General features: G+C 46.6%; 1 protein-coding gene across 4 annotated transcripts in view; it reads right to left on the reverse strand.

The window, feature by feature from the left end:
- Positions 1 to 26,494, reverse strand: part of pcca (propionyl-CoA carboxylase subunit alpha) — a 554,750-nt gene that overhangs the window by 201,470 nt on the left and 326,786 nt on the right. For all 4 annotated transcript variants that reach the window (XM_085998400.1, XM_085998401.1, XM_085998399.1 and 1 more), the window contains 2 exons: positions 19,663 to 19,765; positions 7,826 to 7,924 (listed from right to left, as the gene is read on the reverse strand). In XM_085998400.1, the coding sequence (XP_085854526.1) occupies positions 7,826 to 7,924; positions 19,663 to 19,765 (202 nt within the window). The remainder of the gene's footprint in view (positions 1 to 7,825; positions 7,925 to 19,662; positions 19,766 to 26,494) is intronic.

Raw genomic sequence — 26,494 nt, forward strand, 5'->3', positions numbered from 1 at the left:
AATGGCCGACTCCTGCTCCTAATTCTTATGTTCTTAGCAGCAAATATTGACTTCATCAGAAGCAAGCCTGATCCGGCCCACATGCATACATATCCACCAGGAGCAGGTATGCTGTCCGATTTCTCTCTCTCTAATCCAAATATGACAACTGTAGCGCCCTACCAGTGGCACGGGTAACTTAGCACATACCTGGAACCTCCCTGCTCCGCATGGCTCAGGTAATCAGAGCATGACTAACTGAGCCACCATTTCACTTTCAAGTATGACTTTAGCAACTGGTCTGGGTAAAATCTGATTGATCTATTATCAAAACAAACAAGTTTGAATTAAGTTCTGTGACTTAAGGGGTAATTTTAACCCAACTTGGCCGAGCAGGAAACCCGCTCGTTCAGAAACTGACGGGATCGGGAGAATGCTGGTTTTATTCCCCGCCAGGTATTGCTCTCCACTTATGCAAAACCAGCGTTGCCCCCGATACCGTCAGTTTCTGAATGAGCGGGTTAGGTTAGAATTTCCCCCTTCGTTTCTGGTTAGTAATCAAATATTTAACTCCGTGTGTCTTTTTAAAAAAAAAAACTGGGGTGCAAATCAAATTGACGCAGTTGTTGGTGGAGGTCGGACAATTCGGCAGAAAACTGGCTTCATAGGTCCCTCGTTCATTCTGTGACAATCTCCAGATTATCTTTACATGAAACACAAAAAAATGTCCACCGTTATACAATTGCCACTGTGGAGTAAGTTAAACTATAATCATAGAACAGCACAGCAGAGGAGGAGGCCATTCGGCCACTGAGCCTGCGCTGGGCTTCTACAAAGAGCAATCCAGTTAGTTCCACTCCCCCGCAATTTTTCTTCCTTCAAGTAATTATCCAAATCCCTTTTGAATCTGCCTCCACCACCCTATCAGGCAGCGCATTCCAAATCCTAATCACTCGCTGAGTTAAAAAGTTTTTCCTCACGTCGCCTCTGGTTCTTTTGCCAATCACCTTAAATCTGTGCCCTCTGGTTATCGACCCTTCAGCCATTGGAAACAGTTTCTCTTCATGTACTCTATCTAAACCCATCATGATTTTTAACGTCGCTATCAAATCTCCTCTTAGTCTTCTCTGCTACGAGAAGACCAACTCCAGTTTACCCATGTAACTGTCGAGGTCATTTTTATATCGTCTATTTGAGATACATCATTAAACAAGCCAATAAGTATCTTTTTTTCTCGGTCGGCCAGTTGTCTGACACACATGGAACTCATCACCATGTTTAAGAGTCTCCAACCGAAGCTACTGAGATATCTGCACCAACCTGTAGGGTTTCTCATTGCTCAATATGGGATGTACACTCTTTCCCTGTAGGGACATTTCCACGTACACGAGTCTAGAGAGCTTAGGCACCCCCACGTGTGCAAGGTCGGGTACTGCTGAAGTTTAATGTTAAGCCCACATAGTTTAGTACAATTGCTTTCCGCAGCTCGTCCAGCCAGGACTATCCTACCCATTGGGACGTAAGACCTTCATGGTTATCTGGAGTCCATAGGAAAGAATGCCAGTCCCCAGTAATAGGTCTACCTCAAATAGGTTGCATTAGGGAGCCAGGCCAGGCTGGCCAATCATTAACGGTACCCTGGGAGGGGTTGACTTGATTCCAATCTTCCATCGTGTCATCTTGGAACCCCCCCTTCTTCTTCTTAGGCAGTCACTCGGAACCGAGGGTGACTTGCTTCCACATTAAAAAATGAGTTCTCAGGTGACTGATGAGTTCAATGTGGGACCTACAGTCTCTGTCACGAGTGGGGCAGACGGTGGTTGAAGGGGCGGGTGGGTGGGGTGCTTGGGTTGACGTGCGTTCCTTGCGCTTGGCTTCCGCTTGCTCCCAGCGAAGAGACTCGAGGTGTTCGGCGCCTTCCTGGATGCTTCTCCCTCCACTTTGGTGCGGTCTTGGGCCAGGGATTCCCAGGTGTCGGTGGGGATGTTGCACTTTTTCAAGGAGGCTTTGAGGGTGTCCTTGAAGCGTTTCCTCTGCCCACCTGGGGCTCTCTTGCCGTTGTCGGAGCTCCGAGTAGAGCGCTTGTTTTGGGAGTCTCGTATCGGACATACGGATGATGTGGCCCGTCCAACAGAGCTGATCGAGCGTGGTCAAAACTTCGATGTTGGCCTGAGCGAGAACACTGACGTTGGTGCGCCTATCCTGCCAATGGATTTGCAGGATCTTGCGGAGGCAGCATTGGTGGTACCTCTCTAGTGCTTTGAAGTGCCTGCTGTACATGGTCCATGTCTCTGAAGCATACAGGAGGGCGGGTATCACTACTGCTCTGTAGACCATGAGCTTAGTGCTGGGTTTGAGGTCCTGATGTTCAAACACTCTCTTCCTCAGGTGACCGAAGGCTGCACTGGCACACTGAAGGCGGTGTTAGACTTCGTCATCGACATCTGCCCTTGTTGACAGTAGGCTCCCGAGGTATGGAAAGTGGTCCACGTTGTCCAAGGCCTCGTCATGGATTTTGATCATCGGGGAGCAGTACTATCTGGCGGGAGGAGGTTGGTAGAGGACCTTTGTCTTACAGATGTTTAGTGTAAGGCCTATGCTCTCGTACGCTTCGGTGAAGGTGTTGACGATGGTTTGGAGTTTGACCTCAGAGTGTGCGCAGACGCAAGCGTCGTCTGCATACTGTAACTCGATGACAGAGGATGGGACAACCTTGGATCTGGACTGGAGGCGACGGAGGTTGAACAGTTTCCCGTTTGTTCTGTAGATTAGCTCCACTTTCAGCGGGGAGCTTACTGAGGGTGAGATGGAGCATTGCAGCAAGGAAGATCGAGAAGAGCGTTGATGCGATGACACAGCCTTGCTTGACCCTGGTCCGTACGTGAATTGGGTCTGTGGTGGATCCGTTGGTCAGGATCACGGCTTGCATGTCGTCGTGAAGCAGGCGGAGGATGGTGACAAACTTTTGAGGGCAGACGAATTTGAGGAGGACACTCCATAATCCCTCACGGTTGATGGCGTCGAAGGCACACCTCAAAAGGAACCCACCCCACCCCCCCCCCCCCCAAGAATATGTGAGAAAAATACTTTGCTCAGGCTTTTAAAGTAGAATAGGCCTTTTAGATTTAAAGTTGTTATCGTCAGCAGTTTGTGTAGCTGTCCTCATACACCTACGTCAAAAGATATTTTGTCTACTGTGGTTTTCTGGGGGGGGAAATTCGGTTGATTTGCGCCTCCCGTTAGCGCTGAGAGGGTGCTAACGGGGCCCAAAGCAACTAGCGCCTTCGGCGGGAGGTTAGCGGCGGTAACCGTTACTGCCCCGCGGCGCTGCGCTGCCAGCGATGACGTCATCGCCGTGCGCCGCGTCCCAGCCACGATCTTCGGTAGCGCCCCCTGACTTACTGCCGGACGCTATGTCTGACTGGGTCAAGGGGGCCTACCTGTGGCCGGGACGGCTCAAATTAAAGGGACGTGCTGGGCGGCCATTTTTGTTGCTGGCCGCCTGCCAGCACCTACCCGCTTTTCCGTCCCCGGCCTTCTGTGAAGCCCCCCCCACTGTGCTCCATGAGTCCGGCACTTCTCTTGAGTGCTGGGCTCTTTTGCCGGTACTCGGATCCCTGGTGGCCCAGCTGGGCCCCGGGTCGTGCTGCACTAGGCCCCTCCCCTTTAATAAGGGGAGAAAGGTCTACAATACCATGGCGCGACGTGCCGCAGAGCGTGGCGCTGCGGCACGTAGCGCAGTGATATTCACTCGCAGCGCCCCAAGAGGGAGGCGGGGCGCTTCCGGTGAATTTCGGGCGCAGGGGCGCTAACGTTTTCAGGGCGCCACAAGTAGCGCCCCAAAGGGGGCGCGACCCAATTTTCCCCCCTTGTGTTTATGGGATCATTGCATGGGAACTATTTGGTTGACTGTTTCTGCCTGTTTTGGAATGTGCAGAAGTGGTTAGGAGGATGCTTGGTTTGGGGTTTGCCAGACACTCAAATTCCCATAATATAACCAGTGATTTAATGTATATAAGGCAGGCACAAAGTATAGATCATTAGAACGTACTCAGAGCGAGACTGGGCACGCTCAAGTGTTGAATGCTCGAGGGGCTGAATGGCCGACTCCCGTTCCTATCAGATCCTGAAATGGATTTTAGCAATAATTGAAGGAAGATGGAAAATAATGAAGCACCCTTCCCCTCGTTCTCAGTGCAGTTCCACAAGACTGTCTGCAGGCTAAAGTTTGGCATCCACCAGGATTTCTAGGTATGGATTTCTGATGGTTGTCAAACCTATTGGAGTTCTTTGAGGATGTAACTAGTGGAGTAGATAAAGGGGAACTGGTAGATGTGGTGTATCTGGATTTTCAGAAGGCCTTCGATAAGGTTGGTGAACAAAATTAGGGCACATGGAATTGGGGGTAATATACTAGCGTGGATTGAGAATTGGTTAACAGACAGAAAACAAAGAGCAGGGATAAACGGGTCTTTTTCAGGATGGCAGGCTGTGACTCGTGGGGTACTGCAAGGATCGGTGCTTGGGCCCAAGCTATTCACAATCTATATCAATGATTTGGATGAGGGGACTAAATGTAACATTTCCAAATTTGCTGATGATACAAAGCTAGGTGGCAGTGTCAGTTGTGAAGAGGATGTGAAGAGGCTTCAAGGGGATCTCGACAGGCTCAGTGAGTGGGCGAGAACATGGCAGATGGAATATAATGTGGATAAATGTGAAGTTATCCACTTTGGTAGAAAAAAACAGAAAGGCAGGGCTTTTCCTAAATGGTGAAAGATCGGGGAATGCAGATGCTCAAAGGGACCTGGGTGTCCTTGTACATGAGTCACTGAAAGTGAATGTGCAGGTGCAGCAAACCATTAGGAAGGCAAATGGTATGTTGGTCTTCATTACAAGAGGATTTGAGTACAGGAGTAAAGAAGTCTTACTCCAATTATATAAGGACTTGGTGAGACCACACCTGGAGTACTGTGTACAATTTTGGTCTCCTTACCTAAGGAAGGATATACTTGCCATAGAGGGAGTGCAACAAAGGTTCACGAGATTGATTCCTGGGATGGTTAAACTGTCGTATGAAAAGAGATTGAGTAAACTAGGCCTGTATTTTCTTGAATTCAGAAGAATGAGAGGGGATCTCATTGAAGCATACAAAATTATTAGAGGGCTTGATAGGATGGATGCTGGGAGAATGTTTCCCTTGGCTGGGGAGTCTAGAACCAGGGGCCACAGCCTCAGGATAAAGGGTAGGTCATTCAGGACTGAGATGAGAAGGAATTTCTTCACACAGAGGGTGGTGAATCTTTGGAATTCTCTACCCCAGAGGGCGGTGGAGGCTCAGTGATTGGGTATATTCAAAACAGAAGTTGATAGATTTGTGACTAGTAAGGGCATCAAGGGATATGGGGATAGTGCCGGTGAATGGAGTTGAGGTAGAAGATCAGCCATGATCTCATTGAATGACGGAGCAGGCTCGAAGGGCCGAATGGCCTACGCCCGCTCCTATTTCTTATGTCCACTGTTTGTGAAGACACTAAATAGGGTGGATGACCTTGGATAACCTTGCCTCACTCTCCTTGTGGTAAAGTGAGATTCAGTGAGTCTTTTACCTCCCTTACTTGGTCTTGTAAGTGGAGAACACATCTTGAATAATATCCAAGATTTTGACACATACTCCCATGGCTTCCAGCTATGTCAGGAGGGCTGCATGAAGCTCTAGGCCGTATACAAACCGAGGAACTAGAGAATTTTAGCGATGAGGAAAGATCGGTTAGACTGGGGTTGTTTTCTTTGGAACAGAACAGGTTGAGGGGAGACTTAATTGAGGTGTATAAAATTATGAGGTGCCTAGATAGAGTGGATAGGAAGGACCTATTTCCCTTAGCAGAGAGGTCAATAACTGGGGGCATAGATTTCAAGTAATCAGTAGAAGGATTAGAGGGGAGTTGAGGAGCAATGTTTTCACCCAGAGGGTGGTGAGGGTCTGGAACTCACTGCCTGAAAGGGTGGTAGAGGCAGAAACCCTCATCACATTTAAAAAGTACTTGGATATGCACCTGAAGTGCCGTAACCTGCAGGGCTACGGACCAAGAGCTGGAAAGTGGGATTAGGCTGGATAGTTCTTTTTCAGGCAGCACAGACATGATGGGCCGAATGGCCTCCTTCTGTGCTGTAAATTTCTATGATTCTATGAAAGCGGTGCAAGTGTGGTTCCCCAGAATCTTACTATGTTCTGCGATCTTCTGTAAAGCCACCCCCCACACAACATATTCCTCAGGAGAAAGTCTGCCTGTTGCTTTCTGATTGCCCTGCTGTCCTCCCGAGTGTCCGATAGGTGTGCAATGACAACTATAGTTTTCAAATTCACTCAGATCCCCTCTCTTGCGGACAGAAACCATAACAAGTCTCTGGAACATCAAGGGTATACATGGTTCCAACAGAATACTGCTCACCAATTTCAGAAAGGTTGTTTCCAAGGGAGTCAGCGTGGCCAGAATTGTTTTCCAAGGTCATTTCTCTTCACTACCCTCCCCTAGCCCAGCTATTAGGAATCAAAATAAACACGGCCACAAATACAGCTTACCTTCCTAGACTACTACATCATGCCTGACTATAATTAGACTGGAATTCCCTTCTAAATGTTCCATAAAGTTAGCTATTGACCAATAAACAGGCTAATTCTAGCTATTTACAGAATCCCCCGTCTTAGAATCTTGACACAATTAAATATTTCGCTAGACTGTTTTGAGGTCATTTTCCATTTTAAAAGAAAAAATTAAAATGAGTTTTTGATCATCACGCGCGAGTGACTAATAATGGGTGGCTGCATTCAAGGTCCTGATCTCCGTGAAGTCACAGAGGTCCTTTATTGGAAGACTTATTTTTAAAACCGCATCAGTGGAACAGCAGTGTGGCTGCATTTCAAGCTGTGTTAGGAAACCAAGTATTAGCAAACTCTCGAGTTAAAGGATCATCTCTCTCTGCTGTATGACTGGAGCAGTGAATGCCCTTGTCAATTTTCCAACGTATGTATCATATACCTATCATACACAGCAAAAAAAGTAGTGAAGAAAATTTCTAGCTATATTCAATGTTCCCGCTGATATTTTTTTTCGCGCGCTGTCCCTTTAACTGGCCGCACGGCCCATTCAAATTTTCGCGTCTCCGCGGTTTCTTCCATGTAAAAGCCGGTGAGTGGCCTGCGCGGTACCTCCAGAATGCTGCACGGCCGCAGCGGGAACGTCGGCTGTGTTACATATTTTCTAAACAAACACAATATTTTAACAGGAACTTCTTGCAGAGAGGACTAGGACTGCAGTCCTGAAATGGTTTGCATTTTTCTCACTAAAGTATATATGCATGTGGTTCATCTTTCTATTCATGTAAGAAAGAAATTTATATCGCGCCTTTCACGATCTCCAGACGTCCCAAAACGCTTTACAACCAATGAAGTACTTTTGAAGTGGAGTCACTGTTGTAATGTGGGAAACGCGGCTACCAATTTGCGCACAGCAAGCTCCCACAAACAGCAATGTGATAACGACCAGATCATCTGTTTTTACATGTTGGTTGAGGGATAAATATTGGCCAGGAAACATACAATTTATCACCGTACTAAATGCATTTATTTTTTAAATATTAAAATACACTATAGTTACTGTATTAACAAAAAAATTATTCGTTTATGATCAGGATGCAGTAAAATTCCCTGTCACCTATACATTACCTTGTATGTTCTTTAGCCGTCTTACAGTCACATTCTGAGCAGCCCATCTCAAAAGTAGCTCATGCGGATTACTCTCTTTTTTAAAAAAAAGTCAGATAACTGAACTGTGGTTAAATATACCTGAACGGTCCTTTGGGTACCATCAATGCTGACAGGCAACAAGGGTGAAGCAAGGTCCCATTCACTGGTCACACTTAGCGTCTTTCCATCAACCTCCACCTGTTGTGACACCAAATAAGACTGTTACAGTGAAGACAGACAGAAAACAGATCCCAAGTCCGCTACTGTGAACAAAGCAGTAGCCATTTTAAACAGATGGTAACCCAACAGCCTGTCATGTTTATTACTTCTGCCATAAAAGACAGGGCCCAACAACATCGTCTTGAAGTTATCCCTGGGGACCAGCAGTGGACCTCGGAACAGCTGTCTCTGGTTACGAAGGTTTCAAGCAATTTAAAATAAGTAACAAATAGTCATCCGACTTTTACACCTACCTTGATATGCTACATTTACTGCAATTTAACAAGTGCTGAATGTAAATTCTTGTGACACATTTCAACCTGCACATTAGGGCTTGTGTATAATAATTCAACCCTCTAGGGAATACAGAAGCAATTCTTCACTGCATCAATAATTACAACATCATTAACATTTTCATTTTAGTCGCACAGAACTTTTCTCTCAAAAAATCTGCACTCTCGGTTGGGACACAGCTTGGGAGATGTATTTGAAAATACTGCTAACCGTTTAATGGTATCTGAATTTTCTTAAAGACATTATCTAATCGGAAGACTTTTCAGGAATAACTCATTTAGAATTTTAATGAGGAATAAGTAATCATTGCAAGGCAGGAAAATTTTATTTTACCATAAACATTCAGGCTTTTCATCTGTTCAATCTTGCAACTACTGAAGATTCGGAAAAGGACAGTTAAATAGGCTACATTATGAAATTTGCTGAGATTTAAGACAAGGTGGCACTAGTACAGCAGCACAAGCCTTTGCTTTGTTTTCTTCCCTCCTGTCCTGGGAGTGTTGACTCACTTCCCCCCCACCCCCTCCTCACTGCAGTATGGTTCCACAGGAGCTGGCTGCCTTTGAACACCTCAAAGTCACCGTTTTTTATGCGTGAACCTTCACAATGAGTGCTGTTGAGATATCTTACAGCCGAGCCCAATAGTGCCCTCATCCAACAAGCATTCCTGGGTCCTTCCAAGTAGGGATTGCTGTGCAGCTATCAGGAGAAGGAACCATGGCAAATTTTCCCTTCTTACTATCTTACTGGCAAAAAAGTGGAGGGAGCTTTTCCATGTTCTATCAACAACAACACCTTGCATTTATATAGTGCCTTTATCATAGTAAAATGTCCCAAGCCGCTTCAAAGGAGCGTTATCAGACCTGTTAGATTTTGATGCACAGCACCTAAGTCAGAGGCTGGGACTTCTGTGACTCATCTCCTGACTCCCCAAAGCCTTTCCACATCTACAAGGCACAAGTCAGGGGTGTGATGGAATACTCTCCACTTGCCTGGATGAGTGCAGCTCCAACAACACTCAAGAAGCTCAACACCATCCAGGACAAACCAGCCCGCTTGATCGGCACCCCATCCACCACCTTAAACATTCACTCCCTCTACCACCGGTGTACCATGGCTGCAGTGTGTACCATCTACAAGGTGCACTGCAGCAACTCGCCAAGGCTTCTTCGGCAGCACCTCCCAAACCCGCGACCTCTTCCACCTAGAAGGACAAGGGCAGCAGGCACACGGGAACACCACCACCTCCAAGTTCCCCTCCAAGTCACACACCAGCCTGACTTGGAAATATATCTTTGTTCCTTCATCGCTGGTGGGTCAAAATCCTGGAACTCCCTCCCTAACAGCACTGTGGGAGTACCTTCACCACACGGACTGCAGCGGTTCAAGATGACGGCTCACCACCACCTTCTCAGGGGCAATTAGGGATTGACAGTAAATGCTGGATTTGCCAACGACGTCTACATACCATAAATGAATATAAAAAAGAGTTGGAATAAAAAATTGAAGTGCTTCGGTAGAGGCGATACTTGGCACGGTTCAGTGGTGGGGCCCATATTGCTGTTGAATTCCAAAGACTCGTTGTGACAAAACATACAGTGGCTCACCTGTCCCAGGGAGAACTTTCACTGTGCAAACATGGGAAATTATACTAAAATTATTTTATTTTCCACTGATTTTTTTGGAGTCTGATAGGTAAAAATTTTTAAAAATTGACTAACTTCAATATAATAGCACATGTCAAAGGGTTGCAATACCTGGGCTGCTAGAAATATAGAAGATAGGAGCAGGAGTAGGCCATTCGGCCCCTCGAGCCTGCTCCGCCATTTAATGAGATCATGGCTGATCATCCAAATTCAGTACCCGAACCCTGCTTTCTCCCCATATCCCTTGACCCCTTTAGCCTTAAGAAATATATCTCACTCCTTCTTCAATATATTTAATGAATTGGCCTCAACTGCCTTCTATGGTAGAGAATTCCACAGGTTCACCACTCTCTGGGTGAAGAAATTCCTCCTCATCTCTGTCCTAAATGGCTTACCCCTTATCCTTAGACTGTGACCCCTGGTTCTGGACTCCCCCACCATCGGGAACATCCTTCCTGCATCTAGTCTGTCTAGTCCTGTTAGAATTTTATAAGTTTCAATGAGATCCCCTCTCATTCTTCTAAACTCCAGCGAATATAAGCCCAATCGACCCAATCTCTCCTCATACGTCATTCCTGCCATCCCAGGTATCAGCCTGGTGAATCTTCGCTGCACTCCCTCCGTGGCAAGAGCATCCTTCCTCAGATAAGGCGACCAAAACTGCACACAATGCTCAAGGTGTGGTCTCACCAAGGCCCTGTACAACTGCAGCAAGACATCCTTGTTCCTGTACTCGAATCCTCTCGCTACGAAGGCCAACATACCATCTCCCTTCTTAACTGCCTGCTGTGCTAATTGGTAATGGTTGTAGGGGATTTAATAAGGTTGGACTGATCTTCCGGGCAACAATGCCCAAGAAACAGGTTTCCATTGATAGGGAATTACCCAAATCATTGTTGTTTCCTCCATCCAAATATTTGAAATTAAAAAAAATTAATTCTCAGGATGTGGACGTTGCTGGCAAGGCCGACATTTATTACCCAACCCTAGTAGCCCTGAGGTGGTGGTGGTGGGCCGCCTTCTTGAACTGGTATCTGGTTTCCTTCCCTAAAGGACATTAGTGAACCAGTTGGGTTTTTACGACAATTCGACAGCATCATGATTCCTTTGGTTACAGAGACCAACTTATTATTTCCAGATTTAAAAAAAAAACTGAATTGAAATTCTCCAACTGCCATGGTGGGATCTGAACTCATGTTCTACTGGATTATTAGTCCAGGCCTCTGGATTACCAGTCCAATAACATAACCACGACACCACCGTACCTATGAATGCCCTTGGAGAAAGAGGGGAAACAGAGAAGGCTATGCAGGAAATTTTTGTTTAAGAGAACAAAGCCAAGGGTCACAGTCCAGTTGTTTTGACTCTTGCTGCCAAATGTGTGTGAACTCTTACCCTGGTAAATCACCACCAGGTCCATCTGTGACTAACTTCAAGTACCAGCTGGCAGGAGGGTCGGTAACCAGAGGACACCGATTTAAGATAATTGGCAGAAGAAACAGAGGGGAGATGAGAAGCAAATTTTACGCAGCGAGTTGTTGTGATCTGGAACGCGCTGCCTGAAAGGGCGGTGGAAGCAAATTCAATGGTAACTTTCAAAAGGGAATTGGATAAATACTAGAAAAGGAGAAATTTGTAGGGCTACGGGGAAAGAGCAGGGGGAGTGGGACTAATTGGAGAGCTCTTTCAAAGAGCCGGCACAGGCACGATGGGCCGAATGGCTTCGTTCTGTGCTGTACGATTCTATGAATACAAAAGATCACTTGCATCTTTGTGCAAGTTCATCTGCTGTCGCATTCTGAGCAACAGTGGCCCGCTGAACTGATATCTTCATAAGATTTTGAAAACAACAGACTTGCAATGTTATTGAAACGCAGAAGGTGGGATTGAGCTTCACCCTGTCTCGGATGTAACTCGCAAGTCACTTTGTTTTTGCAGACTCTCTCACTGATTTGTAGCAGATATGCTCTTTGAAACAAGGCTAACCAGACAGCTCACAACTCAGCTCTGCTGATATGCCATGCGCTATGTAGTTGAACCAAGGCTCTTCAAAGAGAAATTTGTCACAGGGCAGGAGATGGAACAAAGACTGCCACCAGAACCCAAAGATACCATGGTAAGGAGCTAGCTGGTACCTGGTTAAGCTTGATTGCTTCGGACAACAAGGGTAAACTGTTCTCTTAAAAGGTTACTAAATATAAGATAGTCACTAGTAAATCCAATAGGGAACTCAGGAGAAACTTCTTTACCCAGAGAGTGGCGGGAATGTGCAACTCGCTGCCACAAGAGAGGTGAACAGCATAGATGCATTTAAGGGGAAGCAGAGGGTAATGGTCGAAGGGTATTTTTATGACTGGAAGGCTGTTTCCAGTGGGGTTCCGCAGGGCTCAGTACTGGGTCCTTTGCTTTTTGTGGTATATATCAATGATTTGGACTTGAATGTAGGAAGTATGATTAAGAAGTTTGTAGATGATACAAAAATTGGCCGTGTGGTTGATAGTGAAGAAGAAAGCTGCAGACTGCAGGAAGATATCAATGGATTGGTCAGGTGGGCAGAACAGTGGCAAATGGAATTCAATCTGGAGAAGTGTGAGGTAATGCATTTGGGGAGGGCTAACAAGGCAAGGGAATATACTATAAATAGTAGGACAGTGAGAAGTGTAGAGGATTAGAGGGACCTTGGAGTGTATGTCCACAGATCCCTGAAAGTAGCAGGACAGGTAGATAAGGTGGTTAAGAAGGCATACAGGATACTTTCCTTTATTAGCCGAGGCACAGAATATAAGAGCAGGGAGGTTATGCTTGAACTGTATAAAACACTAGTTAGGCCACAGCTAGAGTACTGCGTGCAGTTCAGGTCACCACATTACAGGAAGGATGTGATTGCACTAGAGAGGGTGCAGAGGAGATTTACGAGGATGTTGCCTGGGCTGGGAAACTTTAGCTATGAGGAAAGATTGGATCGGCTGGGGTTGTTTTCTTTGGAACAGAGGAGGCTGAGGGGAGACTTGATTGAGGTGTATAAAATTATGAGGGGATAGGAAGGACCTAATTCCCTTAGCAGAGAGGTCAATAACCAGGGAGCATAGATCTAAAGTAATTGATCGGAGGTTTAGAGGGGAGTTAAGGAGAATTTTTTTCACCCAGATGGCAGTGGGGGTCTGGAACTCACTGCCTGAAAGGGTGGTCGAGGCAGAGACCCTCACTACATTTAAAAAGTACTTGGATATGCACTTGAAGTGCCGTAACCGACAGGGCAACGGACCAAGTGCTGGAAAATGGGATTAGGGTGGGTAGCTCTTTGTCTGCCGGCACAGACATGATGGGCCGAATGGCCTCCTTCTGTGCTGTAAATTTCAATGATTCTATGATAAGTACATCAGGGAGAAAGGAATAGAAGGATATGCTGATAGGGTGAGATGAAGTAGGGTGGGAGGAGGGTGAGATGAAGTAGGGTGGGAGGAGGCTCATGTGGAGCAGTAGCGTGGACCAGTTGGGCCGAATGGCCTGTTTCTGTGCTGTCGACTCAATGGGGGGATATTTAACACCCCACGATGGGCGGGAGAGGGTCGGGTGGGTTAAATCAGTAAATATATAAAGCCCGACTCTAAACGGCCACAAATACACCTAATTCCGGTTTAACTGCAGCAGGTTTGGGGGTGGGGCGAGTAACCAGCTCTGGAGAGGAGGGTCCGTGATTATAATATTTAAATGAAGATGCGTTCCTCAGATTGGGGCTCAGGAACCCCAGTAGCTAAAGGGAGCAGGAAACGCCGACTACAGCAGGTTAAATGCTTTTCCAGCACTGCTCGAGGGCCAGGAGGAGCAAGGAGTGCTGCCCCCTCACGCAAATCCACTGCCGCGATCTGCCTCTGTCCCCGCAATCTCACTCCCCACCCGTGATCTCCCTCTCCCCCCGCCCCCCCCCCCGCGATCTACGTTTCCCCCCTCCACAATCTCCCCAACACCCGGTCCCCCCTCCACAATCTCCCCAACACCCGGCCCCCCCCAATCACAATCTCCCCAACACCCGGCCCCCCCCTCCACAATCTCCCCAACACCCGGCCCCCCCCTCCACAATCTCCGCAACACCCGGCCCCCCCCACAATCTCCCCAACACCCGGCCCCCCTCCACAATCTCCCCAACACCCGGCCCCCCCTCCACAATCTCCCCAACACCCGGCCCCCCCCCCTCCACAATCTCCACAACACCCGGCCCCCCCCTCCACAATCTCCCCAACACCCGGCCCCCCCTCCACAATCTCCCCAACACCCGGCCCCCCCTCCACAATCTCCCCAACACCCGCCCCCCCCTCCACAATCTCCCCAACACCCGGCCCCCCCCTCCACAATCTCCCCAACACCCGGCCCCCCCTCCACAATCTCCCCAACACCCGGCCCCCCCCCTCCACAATCTCCCCAACACCCGGCCCCCCCCTCCACAATCTCCCCAACACCCGGCCCCCCCTCCACAATCTCCCCAACACCCGGCCCCCCCTCCACAATCTCCCCAACACCCGGCCCCCCCTCCACAATCTCCCCAACACCCGGCCCCCCCCTCCACAATCTCCCCAACACCCGGCCCCCCCCTCCACAATCTCCCCAACACCCGGCCCCCCCTCCACAATCTCCCCAACACCCGGCCCCCCCCCTCCACAATCTCCCCAACACCCGGCCCCCCCCTCCACAATCTCCCCAACACCCGCCCCCCCCTCCACAATCTCCCCAACACCCGGCCCCCCCTCCACAATCTCCCTAACACCCGGCCCCCCTCCACAATCTCCCTAACACCCTGCCCCCCCACCCCCGTGATTTTCCGCGCCCCACCCCCGTCACCATGCCCCGATCTTTTCCGGTCCCCGGCTGCGACCTTTTACCACTGGTTTCCCCCCCACGGCTCTTGGCCAGCCTTCCAATCTGTCCAGCTGCCAGGGAAACAGGAATTTTAAAAAGTGATAATGAGGAGCTACCCTTAAATTCGGAGCACCTCCGCCTTCCTGGGCCCCCCCGGCCCCTCTCGCCACCTCCCCGTAAATATCGGAGCCATTGCATCTATGTAAGTGCAACAAATCAACAAGATTCTGCAAAACTGAACCAGCTGGTGAACTCCTTCACCATTAGTCGAGTAAAAACCAATGACAACAACAACTTGCATTTATACAGCACCTTTAACGTAGTAAAACGCCCCAAGGCATGTCACAGGAGCGATTATCAAACAAAATTTGACACCGAGCCACATAGAGAGATATTTGGGCGGGTAACCAAAAGCTGGGTCAAAGAGGGAGATTTTAAGGAGCGTCTTAAAGTAGGAGAGAGAGGCGGAGAGGTTTAGGGAGGGACTTAGGGCCTCGGCAGCTGAAGGCACGGCCGCCAATGGTGGAGCGATGAAAATCGGGGATGCTCAAGAGGCCAGAATTGGAGGAGCGCAGAGATCTCGGAGGGGGTTGTAGGGCTGGAGGCCAGTATGGGGCATACTGTGCATAGTAGCTTGTCTATTAGGGGTTATTCAACTTGAGTGCTCTGCCCTCAGAGTGACAAACAGAATTTATTAAATGTGGAGTGTGGGGTTGATAGTAAAGGTGTATGTGTAAAGTTCTTCCTGAGACCACAGCATGTTCACTCGAGTAATGATGAAATTCGCTTTCTCTGAAAGGTTCGGCACCTGTTGGATGGATGACTATGCTGGAGGACCTATACAGGTCCTGGTTCAAGCAGAATCCACAGGAACATAAAGGTCCAATCTAGAAGTAATGGAGGCATTATAATTATACTAGGAAATGCATCCAAAGCTAGAACACGGTCACAGGACTTTCCTTATCTGACATTTGATGGTTTCTCAATGTCCAATCTCATTGTATGTCATTTCTTGTAAACAGTCTAGCTAGCAGTGGATGCACCATAGATGACACCAATGACTTTGGATATGAAAATATTGCCAGCGAAGCCAATCTGTTGCTTTAGCTGACAGCATCGACACTACGACTAAGCACTGGATGGAATGTGCCAATCTTACCATGCAAGTCACAGGCCTCAAAACCAAAATCACCAACTCAAATCCTCTCTTTTGGAAATTTGTTGAGGTTATTTCTCACTCAAGGACCTGCCACAAAGCTGTCAGTATTTGGGCCAATACAGCCTGAAGTTAACATATTAGCGACTGGGGAATGAAGAGGAGGGGCAGAAGCCTAAGACCAGCTCTACTTCCATAAGAACATAAGAAATAGGAGCAGGAGTCGGCCATACGGCCCCTCACGCCTGCTCCACCATTCAATAAGATCATGGCTGATCATCGACCTCAACTCCACTTCTCCGCCTGATCCCCATATCCCTCGATTCCCCTAGAGTCCAAAAATCTATTGATCTCTGTCTTGAATATACTCAACGACTGAGTATCCACAGCCCTCTGGGGTAGAGAATTCCAAAGATTCAACACCCTCTGAGTGAAGAAATTTTTCCTCATCTCAGTCCTAAATGGCCGACCCCTTATCCTGAAACTATGACCCCTGGTTCTAGACTCTCCAGCCAGGGGGAAACATCCTCTCAGCATCTACCCTGTCAAGCCCTCTAAGAATTTTATATGTTTCAATGAGATCAACTCTCATTCTTCTTACCCCCAGAGAATATAGGCCCATTTTACTCAACACTCAATAGGCCCATTCTACTTCCAGTTGTGTGACAGGCCGAGTCAGTGCTTTGCTTAATGCTGCTGTTGGCTTATTGAATGAGGTGAATAGTGGAGTTTTGTTTCTCTTAACCACTGGGTGGCAGCAGTGTTTTTCAGACAGTGCCTGGCACGAAAGGTCTGGAGCACCAGTGGCGAAGAGCCAGTGTGAATGCCAGATGATTTGATGAAAACTGTGTTTTGAAAATGCTTCAAAGTTCACGTTTGATTTTGTGCCTGACCCGGAGCATCTGCAAACCACAAAACAGCTGAATTCCACGATCTTGACGATACAAAAAGGGTTAAGGGCACCAATCAACCTTCCAACACTTTCCTACAACAACAACTTGTATTTATATAGCGCCTTTAATGTAGTAAAACGACCCAAGACGCTTCACAGGAGCGTGATCAGGCAAAATCTGACACCGAGCCACATAAGGAGATATTAGGACAGGTAGCTTGGTCAAAGAGATAGCGTTTAAGGAGCGTCTTAAAGGAGGAAAGAGAGGCAGAGAGGTTTAGGGAGGGAATTTCAGAGCTTGGGGCCCAGGCAGCTGAAGGCACGGCCGCCAATGGTGGGGCGATAAAAATGGGTGATACGCATGAAGCCAGAATTGGGAGGAGCGCAGAGAACTCGGCGGAGGTTGCAGCGATAGGGAGGGGCGAGGCCATGGAGAGATCTGAAAAGAAGGATGGGACGACCATTTGAAGGCTCTGTGACAAGCCCAGCTGAGCACCCATGAGCGCGTCAATGTGTAACTTTAAGATGCAATGATCGTGGGTATCTGTTTCTAGAAAGAGTCTATGTTGAGAAGGGCAAGTCTTGGATTTAGTGACTACTCCAAGCTCGGTCAAAGTGACAAATCCAAATAATGCTTGACTTGATTTGAGAGATTCAACATGAAAAATAATAAATCACATTCCGAAAAGGGAAGTTGATGATAATGAGGACTGTGTGAAGCTGGGGAAAATGTGCAAAATTTTATTGAAAGGTTTTAATAAACTTTTTCGAAAGGACCGTATATTACATAAACAAATGTGAGCTGTGGAACTACTGAATAACTGAACAAACCTTTCCTGTTGTAGAACAGACTGAAGTTCAATATAAAGACAGGATCTACATGTTCCTGGGCTTGGGAGAAAAGAGGGAGGCGAGGGGGGGGGGCGGGTGGTGGAGGAAGTAGACTGCGTACTATATAAAGAACGAACTTGCATTTCTACAGCTCCTTTCATGACCTCAGGACATCCCAGAGCGCTGTACAGCCAATGAAGTACTTTTGAAGTGTGGTCACTGTTGTAATGTGGGAAACGCGGCAGCCAATTTGCGCACAGCAAGCTCCCACAAACTGCAATGAGATAATGACCAGATAATCTATTTTTTTTTAGTGATGTTGGTTGAGGGATAAATATTAGCCAGGACACCGGGGAGAACGTCTTCGCGAACTCTGGAATTCTCTTCCTAAACTTCTCCGCCTCTCTACCCCTTTAAGACACTCTTTAAAACCTACCTCATCTGTCCTAATATCTCCTTAATGTGGCCGGTGTCAGATTTTGTTTGATAATCGCTCCTGTGAAGCGCCTTGGGATGTTTTGCTACGTTAAAGGCACTATATAAATGTAAGTTGTTGTTGTTGATGTATTGCCATGAGATTGTTTACATCCACCTGAGAGGGAAGACGGGGCCTCGGTTTAACATCTCATCTGAAAGACGGCACCTCCAACGGTGCAGCGCTCCCTCAGCACTCCACCTAGATTTTTGTTCTCCAGTCTCTGGAGTGGGACTTGAACCCACAACCCTCTGACTCAGTGGCGAGAGTGCTGCCCACTGAGCCACGGCTGACACCTGGACATATGGCTACCTGGAGGCCACAACTACAAAGGGACAACATTCCGCAGCTTCCTTCTCTATTTGGATAACACCCTATTCATTTGTACGTGAAGGGTAACAATTTGCATCGGAAGAGTTCACACGCAGTAGTAAGGATTTTGAAACACCTTCGGACGAAAGGTCAGCGACCTGAACCGTTAACTCTGTTTCTCTCCCCACAGATACTGCCCGACCTGCCGAGTGCTTCCAGCATTTCCTGTTTTTATTTTGAATACAGGTATTTTGATGAACTCAGCCATGTAAAAATAAAGGCCAACATAATCTGTGATTCATAAAGAAACTGGTAATCAAACCACAGGGGAATTGCTTTGGTGGAAATGGACATCAAAAGACTGTACTACATTTAAAAAAAATACATATTCATGGTGACCAGATTAATGAGAAGCCAAGGTACATCTCTTTCTATATTTTAATGCTTTGGGATCCGTTCCACAGGACAAAAAAAGGAACCAATAGCTGATGTTATTACAGGAGTGGTTTCAACAGCCAAACAGCAAAGATGTCTTCTCCATAAAAGCAGTTGAACAAACACAAGAGCTTCCTCAGTAAAAAGGAATCCAACATCAAACCACCAGTAAAATCCTGAACCCTAAAACCTCCTTTGAAGAAACCTATTTGAAGTGAGGTATTTCTAGTTATGGGTGATTGAAATGAGAAATCTGTCGCAGCACACGGACATGTTGGCAACATGACCTGCTAATTAAATCCATGTGAGGCAGGCTCATCTTAAAAGAGGTTCCAAACATTAGCTTTCTCAACTTATGTCTAGTCAATCAACCGGGCAACATAGTCTTAAACATGAGACCGCAGTGACGCAAATCCTGCCCCTAAACTAACCACTTTTGCATTTTAACCAGATTCAAACGATAAGCATTGCATATTCTACTAAACTAATGTTGCCAACACAAGCTTTGAAAGTGGGAAATTATGCTCAGTAATATGTAAAGCCTGAAGAGGTTTTTCTTTTCCATGATACAGCAACACAATCTTGAATTTAGCTAACGCTGAGAGAGTCTGGGGAAACGCAAAAGTAGCTCTCGCTTAGAAAAATTAGGAAGATGGAGCTTCTGTCTTCAACACTCTCAACAATAACGCATCCGGCTTATTTTGATCAATAAACTGCATTTCTAATTTACAGCACACTCGAGGAAGGCAGACGGCGAGCAGCTATGCTGGGTTAGCAACTTTATACGAGGTTTAAAAGGCAGAGATATTGTTTCAAGCTTACAGTGTACGATGACCCCGATGGTGAGACAGTAAGAGAATGCACCCCATCATCCAGCTGGACTGACAGCTCCCATCTCTTCTGTTCTTGTTTAGCAGCAGGAACCCTGCAGACCAAAGTACAAAGAACATTTTATTTCAAAAAGATGAAAAAGATGTGCTCAATAAACTTGGATCACAGGGATATATTAAGGGCATTAAATTATTAAATGTCACTTGAATTTTGAGTCTTATTTCATAAATGATCATCCTGTGTACATTTTCTGCCCAAATTGAAAGAAATTGTTCTGCTCGACTTTCAACACCAGCCCTGCAAACTTGAAAGAAGCTTGTTCACAAAACAAAAACATGCCCTCCCCAAGAGAACAAGGCAACTTCTGTTCAAAAAAAAATTAAATGTTAATAAGTGACATTGCTGGAAAATGTAGTTGTGAAATTCTTTTCATTATGTGTACACGTTTGAGTCTGGCAATTATCTCCATTGACGTATTGCTACATTCAGATCAAATTCAAGGTACTAATCAAAGGAAAAAAATCTCAGTGGTTAGCACCATTTTCAGTCAACTCTTTTGAAGACTAAGAGCATTTCTGCATCGCAACAAAAGATTGCAATTCTACGTTACACACAGTGATTGAAGAATTGTTCTGATCATTTTTCGACTCTATAATGGTAAGCAGCAGCGCTTTATGGGAAACGCTTTTTTTCCAGAAGTTGTAGAAAAAGTAAACAAAATCATACATAGTATGTACAGCACAGAAACAGGCCATTCGGCCCATCTGGTCCGTGCCGGTGTTTCTGCTCCACACGAGCCTCCTCCCACCCCTCTTCATCTCACCCCATCGGCATAACCTTCTATTCCTTTCTCCCTCACGTCTTTATTTAGCTTTCGCTTATGCTGTTCGCCTCAACCACTCCATGTGGTGGAGAGTTCCACATTCTAACCACTCTTGGGTAAAATCTTTCACAAAATTTATTTTATAAAACACAAAAAACATACACTAGGTATTGGAATGGAAATGCAACTTCTGTTATTGGCAAAGTCAAAATGGTCCACATAATGGACAGAACGTTCATCAATTGATAGTGTTAAAAAACCTTACTCCAAGTTATTAATATATTACAACCCCGGCACAAGGCAAGCAGAAGCTAGTGTTCTACTCATGCAGTTGCGGAATCATTGATCAAAAAGAAAAGAAAGACTTGCATTTCTATAGCACCTTTCACGACCACCGGACGTCCCAAAGCATTTTACAGCCAATTAAGTACTTTTTGAAGTGTAGTCACTGTTGTAATGTAGGAAACACAGCAGCCAATTTGGGCACAGCAAGCTCCCACAAACAGCAATGTGATAATGACCAGATAATCTGTTTTAGTGATGTTGATTGAGGGATAAATATTGGCCCCAGGACGCCGGGGAGAACTCCCCCTGCTCTTCTTCGAAATAGTGCCATGGGATCTTCTCCATCCACCCGAGAGAGCAATCGGGGGGCCTCGGTTTAACGTCTCATCCGAAAGACGGCACCTCCGACAGTGCTGCACTCCCTCAGTACTGCCCTGGGAGTGTCAGCCTGGATTTCTGTGCTCTGGAGTGGGACTTGAGAGGCGAGGGTGCTACCAACTGGGCCACTGGCTGACAATGACAACCTGGGATTATTGCAGGATTACCTGCAGTTATGCACGTTAGAGCCACCATTATTCTTCAAAGTGACACCATTCTATATCACCAGTTCGGAACACAGGAACAGGAGGAGGCCATTCAGCCCCTCGAGCCTGTTCCGACATTCAATTAGATCATGGCTGATCTGTATCTTAACTCCATCTACCCTCCCTGGTTCCAAAACCCTTAATACCCTTACCAACAAGGGTTGTTCAGATAAATACATTTTCAATTATAGCTCAGAATTTTTTTAAACACTGGTGCTGTGCATCTTTGTAGCAAATTAATGTACGAATTAAACTGATAAGAACTCAAACAGTCCTTAAGTGTACTATTTGCATCACTACCACCAGCTTTTATTTTAATAGCTTAATTAGTTTCTGCACCAATCTGCTGCCTTAGCTTGAGATCAACAGAAGAGATGCGCCCACCGGGAAGTCAATTTAACAGCAATACATGGTACCCAGGACGCTTACAGCCTATAGTATTACATAAAATAGAACTTTACAGCTTCTCAGAAGCACATAAATCACAACCAGTCAACATAATAAAATACCATATTAATTCAGAAATATGACCAATGACTCAATATTTTCTGAGCGTATTTTGAAAGGCATGGTTAGATTTTTTTAGTTTCAAAAGCTGGAATAGTTTTAGTATTACACTGTCCAGGAAATGCGTATTATAAAAAGGTTAGAATTCTAGCGGACAAGATTTAACTTTGCAATGATTATTTGCTAAATTGATTGTTTAGAAGGTGTTAATCTCTTTACTAATTTGCCTGAATTTTTTGTAAAATTGCAAGAGTACAATCACACTTAATAAAAACAAGCTAAATTGGTATCACAACACAGCATTGCTTTCTGGACACTGACATGATCTACCCATGCATGAACTGCCCAGATGTAAACTCTGCTTGTTAAAGTTCCACCCCACGGTGCAGTGACTATTTTTTGTTGAAATTTTAAACAAGAGAAACTCCAGGCTCCAAACAATTCATCTGTAATATGCAGAACACTCATCCAGTACATAGTTCCGAGGTGAAATTAATGCTTATGATTTCATCTACGCTACAAAAACAAGTTTCACAAGTGGATTTTTTTCTTCATACCTGGCAGAAGCTTTGAAGACAATGTGAACAATAACAATTTGCATTTATATAGCGCCTTTAACGTAGTAACATGTTCCAAGGTGTTTCACAGGAGCGTTATCAGACAAAAATTGACATTGAGCCAAAGAAGGAGATATTAGGTCAGGTGACCAAAAAGCTTGATCAGAGGGGTCAGTTTTAAGAAGCGCCTTAGGAGGAGAGAGAGGCGGAGGAGTTCAGGGAGGGAATTCCAGAGCTGCTTCTTCTTCTTAGGGCCCAGGCAGCTGAAGGCACGGCCGCCAATGGCGGGGCAATGAAAATCGGGGATGCACAAGAGGCCAGGATTGGAGGAGCGCAGAGATCTCGGAGGGTTGTAGGGGCTGGAGGAAGTTACAGAGATAGGGAGGGGGGCGAGGGTCATGGAGGGATGTGAACACGAGGATTAGAATTTTAAAATCGAGGTGTTGCCAGACCGGGACCCAGTGTAGGTCAGCGAGCACAGGGGGTGATGTGGGCGAACGGGACTTGGTGCGAGTTAGGACATGGGGCAGCAGAGTTTTGGATGAGCTGAAGTCAATGGAGGGTGGAAGCTGGGAGGCCGGCCAGGAGAGCATTGGAATAGTCAAGTTTGGTGGTAGCAAAAGCATAGATGAGGGTTTCAGCAGCGGATGAGCTGAGGCAGGGGCGGAGATAAAAACATCAGGGCCCAGAAATTGGGGCGTATAGCCCCCGTTGTTCAGGTGCTACACGGCCGACTACTCCCCGAAAATGGCAGGCAGGAATCACACGCACACTTCCAACTGGATACTGGGTAAGGACAAACAAGAGGTGCTCTTTACCCACACCTGAAGCAGGTGTTAGCCCCTTTGCATATGGAAATAAGAGGCCTAACGCCCACTTCAGATCCCTGCCCTGAAGCAGCCAGCTGCAGCGTAGGCTGCACTCGGGGAAACCGAGCCTAGGGAACTCCTGCCAAACAAGGTGGTGAGGAACTTACCTGAATGTGGGGCCGGGAGGCGCACGACCCCACATTAAAAGGTGCCGATCGCTGCTCCATACCCTCCCCCATCGCCACTTCTCACGATCCCCCGATCCTCCCCCTCCCCTCGACGCCCAATCTCGGACCCCCCGGCCCGAACCCACTTACTCGAGGGCCGCTGCTAGCATCGCAGGAGGTGGATTTTTCTTCACACATTCTCTGGTCTTTATCCATGACAATGAGGTCCGAGGCCCAATACCTCACCATTCTGGTGCAGGGTACTTACCCTTTGACCCCCCTCTCCCACCACCGCCCAAAAATGGGCACTCCCGAATTTTTAGGCCCAGGAGTTGTATTAAGCATCAGGTCTTATAAAAGCATGCATCTGTTTGCTACATGATGATTACAATTTGAATTGATACACAGTAATCTCTTTCTTATCCAGCACCTGTGGGACCAGGATGGTGCCGGTTGATGAAGAATTCTGGATAACAGAGAGGTATACCTACCACGGTGCTGCTTTTCCACTCACCATCACCACTGACTAACTCGGCCACCGCGGGAGACTCGGACTCGGCAAAACGTGTGATGGATGGATTCGGCAAGATTACCGGTTATTGAGGTGTTGTTTTGTATTGAGATGTATCTATTTTGCTGGTTATTAAAGTATTCCGGATGATAAAGTGCCGTTTAAACAAGAGTTTACTGTACAATAGCAAATTAGTGAGACAAAGACAGAGAGAAAGAGGAAGTTTATAAAAGAAAGAGTGATAGAAAGAGACAGAGAGAGAATTGCATTTACATAACGCCTACCACAATCGCAGGTCATCCCAAATCGTTTTCCAGCCAATGAAGTACTTCTTAAAAAATGGAGTCACTGTTGTAATGTAGGAAACACGGCAGCCAATTTGTGCACAGCAAGGTCCCACAAACAGCAATGAGATACTGACCAGATAACCTGTTTTAGTGATGTTGGTTGAGGGATAAACATTGGCCCAAGGACACCGGGGAGAACAACAACAACAATAACTTGTAGTATAACGTCCCGCGGCGCTTCACAGGAGTATTACAAGACAAGAAATGTGACGCCGAGCTGCATAAGGAGAATTTAGGGCAGGTGACCAAAAGCTTGGTCAAAGAGGTCAGTTTTAAGGAGCGTCTTAAAGGAGGAAAGAGAGGTAGAGAGGCGTAGAGGGTTAGGGAGGGAATTCCAGAGCTTAGGGCCCAGGCAACCAAAGGCACGGCCACCAATGGTTGAGCGATTATAATCAGGGATGCTCAAGAGGGCAGAATTAGAGGAGGGCCGATATCTCGGGGGGTTTGTGGGGCTGGAGGAGATTACAGAGATAGGGAGGGGCGAGGCCATGGAGAGGTTTGAACAAAGGATGAGAATTTTGAAATCGAGGTGTTGCTTAACCGGGAGCCAATGTAGGTCAGCGAGCACAGGGGTGATGGGCGAACGGGACTTGGTGCGAGTTAGGACACGGGCAGCCGAGTTTTGGATGACCTTAAGTTTGCGTAGGGTAGAACGTGGGAGGCCGGCCAGGAGTGCGCTGGAATAGTCAAGTCTAGAGGTAACAAAGGCATGGATGAGGGTTTCAGCAGCGGATGAGCTGAGGCAAGGGGCGGAGACGGGCGATGTTACGGAGGTGGAAATAGGCGGTCTTAGTTATGCCACGGATATGTGGTTGGAAACTCATTTCAAAGTCAAATATGACACCAAGGCTGCTAACTCCCCTGCTCTTCGAAATAGTGCCGGGGGATCCTTTACGTCCACCTGAGAGAGCAGACGGAGCCTCGGTTTAACGTCTCATCCGAAAGACTGCACTGGAGTGCCACCCTGGATTATGTGCTCAAGTCCCTGAAGTGGGACTTGAATCCACGTTCTTCTGACTCAGAGGCGAGAGAGAGTGCTCCCACTGATATAAGGCTGACACTTACAAATTTCTAAATAACAGATCATAAATGGGGCGTTAAAGCAGTGAATAGGGGTGATGGGCAGCTGCAGCAGAATTTTACTTTCACTTTTAATCAGAGGGCCCAGGCAGACGATTTTATTAGAAGTGGGAATGGTATAAGACTGTATTAAATCATGTGTTTGAAAAGAACAATATGCTGCGAGAGAGATTACTGTATATAGAATCAATGATACAGCACAGAAGGAGGCCATTTGACCCAGCGTGCCTGTGCCGGCTCTTCGGTCAAGCTCTCCAATTAGTCCCACTCCCCTTGCTCTTTTCCCAGAGCCCTGTAATTTTTTTGCCTTCAAGTATTTATCCAATTCCCTTTTGAAAGTTACTATTGAATCTGCTTCCACCGCCCTTTCAGGCAGCGCATTCCAGATCACAACAACTCGCTATGTAAAAAATGTTTCCTCATATCGCCTCTGGTTCATTTGCCAAGCAACTTAAATCTGTGTCCTCTGGTTACTGACCCGTCTGCCACCGGAAACAGTCTCTCCTTGTTTACTCTATCGAAACTATTCATGATTTTGAACCTCTATCAAATTTCCTCTTAACCTTATCTGCTCCGAGGAGAACAACCCCATCTTCTCCAGTCTCTCCATATAACTGAAGGCCCTCAGCGCTGGTACCATTCCAGCAATCCTCTTCTGCACCCTCTCCAAGATCTTGACACATCCTTCATAAAGTGCAGTGCCCAGAATTGAACACAATACTCCAGCTGAGGTCTAACCAGTGTTTTATAAAGGTTTAGCATAAGTTCCTTGCTTTTCTGCTCTAATCCGCTATTAATAAAGCAATATCTAAAATCCGAAACGAGGGCCTTAAGTCTAAACAAAGCAAATTACGTAGGCATGAGGGGTGAGTTGGCTGAGGTAGATTGGAAAAATACATTAAAAGGTATGACAGTAGATGAGCAATAGCTAGCATTTAAAGAATTACTGTAATACATAATTTACAACAAATTTACATTCCTTTAAGGCACAAAAACCCCACAGGAAAAGTGTTCCAACCGTGGCTAACAAGAGAAGTTAAACATAGAAACATAGAAGATAGGAGCAGTAGGCGGCCATTCGGCCCTTCGAGCCTGCTCCGCCATTCAATGAGATCATGGCTGATCATCCAAACTCAGTACCCTGTCCCTGCCT

Source organism: Somniosus microcephalus, chromosome 10 (genome assembly GCF_052327205.1).
Source record: "Somniosus microcephalus isolate GS21.2 chromosome 10, FLI_Smic_1.0, whole genome shotgun sequence".
NCBI classification, from domain to species: Eukaryota; Metazoa; Chordata; class Chondrichthyes; order Squaliformes; family Somniosidae; genus Somniosus; species Somniosus microcephalus.